A 6697-nucleotide genomic window follows, 5' to 3' on the forward strand; every position below is an offset into this window, starting at 1 on the left:
AGTAGTGAGGCTGGGGGAGGATGTGATAAGGAGGATAACGGTGGGCCGGGAGAGGGATAATGGAAGGGGAGGCGAGTAATGGTGTGCTGGGATTGGGGAAAGCAGAAAGAGGGGTTAACGACCTCAGTTAACGAGGCTGGGAAAGGGTGAGGTGTGATGGGGTGAGGGGCTGGGCAGGGAGAGGCTGAGGTAGGAAGGGGGAAGAGGTAACAATGGGCCTAAGCAGGGGGATAATGGTATACGGGGGAGGCTGAGGTGGGGGTGTAGTGGTGGGTATGGGATAGTGTTGGGCTGGGGGAGGCTGAAGCTTGAAGCGGGGTAATGGTATCCAGTGGAGGCCATGGCCCATGGGGAGGTGGTTTGCAGGGAAAGTAGCCGCTTCCTGTTGGTCCCCCCTGCTTAGGTGGGACAACCACCCCCAGCCCAGTCCAGCTGTTAACCCCCAGCACCATACGTGTGCAACATCCCCTTTGCTGTTTCCCAGGATGGGAATCCATGGCCTGGCGAAGCTTATTGCCGACGTGGCTCCTGGCGCCATCCGGGAGAACGACATCAAGTCTTACTTCGGCCGAAAGGTCGCTATAGATGCCTCCATGAGCATCTACCAGTTCCTGATCGCGGTGCGGCAGGGAGCTGAAGTCCTTCAGAATGAGGAGGGTGAGACCACGAGTCACCTTATGGGCCTGTTCTACCGGACCGTCCGCATGGTGGAGAACGGCATCAAGCCGGTTTACGTCTTTGACGGCAAACCCCCCCAGCTGAAATCAGGAGAGCTGGCGAAGCGGACTGAGCGCCGAGCTGAGGCCGAGAAACATCTGCAGGAGGCTCAGGAAGCTGGAGAGGAAACCAACATTGAGAAGTACAGCAAGAGGCTGGTCAAGGTGACCAAGCAGCACACCGACGAGTGCAAGAAGTTACTGACGCTGATGGGCATCCCGTACGTGGAGGCACCAGGGGAGGCTGAAGCCAGCTGCGCTACCTTGGTGAAGGCTGGGAAGGTCTACGCAGCTGCCACGGAAGATATGGATTGCCTGACCTTCGGCAGTCCTGTCCTGATGCGGCATCTCACTGCCAGCGAGACGAAGAAGCTGCCCATCCAGGAGTTTCACCTGAATCGTATTCTGCAGGATCTAGACTTGACCTGGGAACAGTTTGTGGATCTGTGTATCCTCCTGGGCTGCGACTACTGCGAGAGCATCCGCGGCATCGGGCCCAAGCGCGCTATTGAGCTCATCAAGGAGCACAAAACCATTGAGAAGATCGTTCAGCAGATAGACACCAAGAAGTACCCTCTGCCTGAGAACTGGTTGCACAAAGAGGCCCAGAAGCTGTTTCTAGAGCCTGATGTGGTCAACCCCGATACCGTTGAGCTGAAGTGGACGGAGCCGAATGAAGACGAGCTCGTTCGGTTCATGTGCGGGGAGAAGCAGTTCAATGAAGAGCGAATCCGCAACGGGGTGAAGAGGCTGAGCAAAAGCCGTCAGGGCAGCACGCAGGGCCGGCTGGATGACTTCTTCAAGGTGACGGGCTCCATCACGTCAGCCAAGCGCAAAGAGCCGGAAACCAAGGGCTCAGCAAAGAAGAAAGCCAAGACCAACAATGCCACAGCTGCAAAGCCCAAAAAGGGCAAATAGCCAGAGTGGCTGACCACAAACCCCTGCACTGCTTTTTCGTTGTTGTTGTTCAACAAGGAATTTTAGGCTAATAACAAACAGTCATCTTTCTGTCCTGCGTTTTAGTGCTAGGAAGGATGCTGCTAGAGCGCTTCCTGACAGGGCTAGGTTAGTGAATTGGATGAGCACAGCAGCAGGAACGTGTGAGGCTGGGAAAGAAGAAAGCAGCAACAACCGCAGCGTGGAGGGATGAGGAGTCGGGGAGTTGCATTCAGCAGTTCAGGGGCAGCTTTTAATGCTTTGAGACTTTTGGTGAGGAGGCCACAGGGATTGGAGGTGGAGTTAAAGGGAGGTGCTGATCACAAATGCCCTCTCTGATTTAGGAAATAAAAAGTTGAACAGCCAGAGAGTGAGCTGGGTATAAATGGTGGAGAGATCTCTTTCTCACACAACCCATCCAAGAAGAGGAGAGGTAGGTGGCTGAAGGGGAAACTGAGGAGATGTGAATGGGAGGTGAGCTGGAGTTGGGAAAGAGACTTGAAATAATGAGGTAAACTTCTCCCTCTAATGAGCACTGGGTGCAGCTTCTTCCTCTCCTTATTGTAGTCACTTTGTTTAAAAAGAAAAGAAACAAAAAGTTGTGATCCCAATTCCAGCAAAAGTTTGGCCTTCTTTTAGTGCATCAGCTGAGCACAAGCTGAGCTGAGGCTGCAGCTCTTCAGGCCTGAATTTTCCTGCTCAGTTTTGTTTTATGTTTAAAAAGAAAAATGGCCGTAAACCTAGAACAGAAGCTCGTTCGCTCCATGGGGCATCCTTCCACGCTGCGTGCACACAGATTAAAGAAAAAAGATACTGCCTCTTTTTTTTCTTATTTTATTCTGTATTTTGTGTAGTATTTTGCTCTTACTTGTCAAAGCGATGTGCTGAGCTGTTTTCAGAATAAAATGGTATTTGCCTATAAATGTTTCTCATTCTCTGGAGGAGTGGCCTAAATCTTGTTGCTGAAGGCTGCACAGGTGAAGAAAAATCTCAGTTTTAGGGGGGAAAACCTATTAGGGACATCTAACAAATCAAGTATGGGCCCAAATACAAAAAAGAGGTTTTAATCCTGGTGTTAACAGCGTATTCTGTGGATGTTTTTAGCCATCAAGGATCTGTGGATTAACTCTGCCAAGCTGGGTTTATTTCACAGGGGGAATTCCATCAACATTCCTAAAACCATCCTGATTTTTAAGCCACCTTAGAAATTTTCTGAAATGTGGTCAGGAGAGCAGTGGGTGCTGAGCATGGGGGCAAGGAGCTGCTTGAGCTTGCCGGGTGGGAAGGGGCATCTGGAGCTGGGCACCCAAACTTTACACCCCTGATTCTCTTGTCTGGTGGTTTGCACAAAGTCTCAGCTTAACCTTAATTCCAAGCCCTAAACTAGAGAGATTTTGGGAAGAGGAAGCCTGGATGCTTCAAACAAGGGTGGCTGTACCCACTGTGCTTTGAGATCCACATCTGTGCTCTGCAAGTGTCAGTGCAGACAGCAGGATGTGGTGTTCCCCCGTTGCTTATCCCATCACCTTACTTTCAGATTCCTGCACCTGGAAAGTGTTGCAGGAAAACTCAGATTTTAAAATCAAGGTAAAGGTTGATGTTATATCACCCGTTCTGTTTATTTATATGTTTAATAAGGCTTCTATCTGTATTTGTGCTTTCTGCCCTAAACCTTTATCACCTCTTGTCACTAAGCCACAAGACTTTTTCCTTCAGCTGAACATCCTGCCCAGACAGTTTTCTAAACACCCCATCACTGCTTTGTCTTTTCAAATGGAAAGCAGAGCCCAGGCTAAGTTCAGTGCAGTTTTCCCAGGAGACTTCAAGGTACGGTGTTGCCAGGCAGGATCCTTTAAAGCCCAGCTCTGCTGGACTGTTTCAGTGTCTGCCACATCCCTCCCTTTCCTGCCTTCTCCCTCCACCCCTGTTACCATCCATCCAGATTTACCTGGACACCAGGGTGAGTCATCCCTGAGCTGTTACAATACACAGTAGGCTGTGCTGCTGGTATGTACAATATAGACAGTGTTTAGTAGGCTATGTTGTATGCTCTATGGTAGGATATAAAGCAGGCTGTACACTACTATGGTACAGCACAGACTGTCTACTATATGAGTTTCAAATGAGGAAGGTAATAAACACACTTCAAAAAAATGTATAAGAGGCTATCAGTGCAAACGGATTAAAATACATTTCCCCGTGGTGTTGCTGAGATCTGTTATCCTTGGCTGATACTCACCTGGTAGTCATAGCAGTTCAGACTTTTTATCTACTCAGATTTCACTGCTTAATTAATTTGTTTCATTTCAAAATACAGTAAAGATAAAAAAAACTGAGATGGATGTTTTCTTGATGTGTATTCTTTGAAATGTTTCAATCCGTAATTAGTCCAAAGAGGAGCTTCTTAATTAAATATCCCTGTTTTATCTGTGAATAGATTCATGGTGACCACATGGAGACGTACGGCGAAATGGTCTTGCGGTGAGGGAGTGAAAGATGATAAAAATATTTGGAAGGAAGAGTCAGGAAAATGCTTAGAGCAAGGAAGTAAACTAAGTCAGCAGAGGGGAAATGAAACCACAAACCTGTCTCCAACCTGGCCCTGGTCTCCCTAACTGGCTGTAGAATTCTTCGTCCTGCCCACTGACCTGAGTAGGGTTTGCTTCATCACATTTTTATGTACCACGTTATTATGATGCCAAGAACAGCGCAAGGAACGAGATAGGAACGATGAAACATTTCTCAGAACGTTTAACTGCCTTTCCCCCTACCTTTAATTCACTTAAAGGGACAACGTTGAAGTTGGCCACCTACCGTTTTGTCGAGGGATGCACACAAAGAAAGGAACCTTTAAATGAATGTAACTTCTCTAACGAGCCTCAAGTAAAATCACAAGCGTGAGTACAAGAACACACTTTGGTGTTTGTACACCGGGCTTGTGCTGTTACACACACATTGTGCTTTGTACCTTTGGGCTGGAAGTGCCTCTGCTCTGCTCTGCTTCTGCGGCTTTCCTCGGTGCATTTTGTGTAGGGTGTAGCTGCCTTGGTGATCTCCAGGCACAGAAGTCATCAACTGGAGAAATCAGGTTTTGCTAAGTCTGAGCCATAAAACCTTACAGGTGCAGGGAGAGAAAGCGATTTGTGTGCACATCTGACTTCAGTTACTGCACTTGCGCTTTCAGCTACCTTAAATTGTATCACTTAAGTGCTAAACTTGCACAGTCCAAACAGGAGAATAAATTCCAAAGCCTTAAACCCCATTTAAGGTTATTTACCACACCCCTATGGCTTCTTTCCCATGTGTGGCTCAGCACAGAAGAAAATTCCCCTCATCCACATCAGCACTGAGCAAAGAAAAGTCCATGAGCCTTGTGCTGTTAGCTAACAGCTGTTAGGGGGGGACAGCACTCAAATCCAAACTTCTCCATGCTCTTTGAGAGTTCCTAATGATCCCCTCTGTGGCTGGCATGAAGCTTTTCACTCAGCTAAGGTTTACTTCAGGGATTTTACCAATGAGGGCCGAAGAAATAAACAATCCCAGACGCTGTCCCCCTGCACAAGCCCTTCAGGACAGCACCATCACCCTCTCTGGTCAAAAGGCTGCTGATGGAGCTGCCGCCGTACTTGGTGTCGCTTCTCAGTGTCACATCTGCAAATCGCCTGTTTAAACTCAACCCAAAACATGATTCTGTGTTTCCCTCCTGTAGCAGCAGAGTAACTGAAGAATGGAGGAAAACAGATCACGTTTCTTCTGTCTGCTGTAGGGCACTGTCTGCATATTGTGTGTAAATCACAGAAATACTCATCCGGATGCTGGGTAAGAATGTGGTATTGCACAGGAAAGCAGGCTCCAAATGTAGAGTAAGTTTAAACCCCACAGCATTCAAGCTTGCTCATGGATTTGAGGCAAAAGCTCGTTAGCAGAATATACCCGAACTCTGTATTATTTTCCATATGTCTGAATTTCTAGGCATTATCTTCAGGTTTCTAAGTATGTGTCACCATCTTACTGTGACGAAACCTCTGAGAAAACATTCGAAAAGCTGCTCTTCTGCCCTGAACATACATAAACTGATCAGGGAAGACAGGTGTGGTTGTAGGGCAGAGAGGTTCTCCTTCCCCTCTACTCTGCCCTGGTGAGACCACATCTGCAATATTGTGTTCAGTTCTGGGCCCCTCAGTTCAAGAAGGACAGGGAATTGTTTGAAAGAGTCCAGCAGGACCACAAAGATGATGGAGGGAGTGGAGCATCTCCCTTATGAGGGGCGGCTGAGGGAGCTGGGGCTCTTTAGCTTGGAGCAGAGGAGACTGAGGGGAGACCTCATTAATGTTTATAAATTTGTAAAGGGCGAGTGTCAGGAGGAAGGAGCCAGGCTCTGCTCTGTGATGTCCAATGACAGGACAAGGGGCAAAGGGTGCAAGCTGGAGCATAGGAGGTTCAATCTGAACATGGGGAAAAACTTTTTTACTGTAAGGGTTACAGAGCACCCTACAGGGTGGGTCTGTTGTGGGTTTTTATATATCAGGGTGTTCGAGTGTTGTCAGAAAAATGTTCATTTAGTGGAAGGGAAAAGCAGCTGCAGCCGAAACCTAGAAATATCCTAGGGGCTATTTCTGGTATGCTGGAACCTCACAAGTATTTGTGAAGTGCAAACTCTGCCCATTACAGGGCTATAAGTAGGAATCTGATTTCATACCAGAAAAGTGGAGCACAGAGATATATCCCAAGTGTGGGACAGCCACCCTGACAGTAACCGCTCCAACCAAGAGTGGGGATGAAATGACACCTTCACCGATGCCTGGTATGGGAGTAAAGCTGCCAGGCATCGCCCACAGCGTCCCTCCCCACGCCAGCACACGCTGTGAGAGGGATGGCAGTGTGCTCCAATGTGGGGGTTCCCAATCCTGTCTTTACGAAATGTATCTCAAGTGCCTTTGAAAATCAGGAGGAGAGCTGCAGGGATGAGCCACGTGGAAGAGATTTTACCAACCTGGTGGCACCCAAGTTAGCTTTGTGCCGCTCAGATAGAGCTCCTCTTTCCC

General features: G+C 48.2%; 1 protein-coding gene across 1 annotated transcript; it reads left to right on the forward strand.

Annotated features, from left to right (window-relative positions):
• The first annotated feature begins 485 nt into the window (after nucleotides 1-485).
• Nucleotides 486-1634, forward strand: FEN1 (flap structure-specific endonuclease 1). The gene has a single exon (XM_010184989.1). The coding sequence runs from the start codon at nucleotides 486-488 to the stop codon at nucleotides 1632-1634; it is 1149 nt and encodes a 382-aa protein (XP_010183291.1).
• Nucleotides 1635-6697: the final 5063 nt, after the last annotated feature.

This window comes from Mesitornis unicolor, unplaced genomic scaffold (assembly GCF_000695765.1).
Source record: "Mesitornis unicolor isolate BGI_N332 unplaced genomic scaffold, ASM69576v1 scaffold2485, whole genome shotgun sequence".
NCBI lineage: Eukaryota > Metazoa > Chordata > Aves > Mesitornithiformes > Mesitornithidae > Mesitornis > Mesitornis unicolor.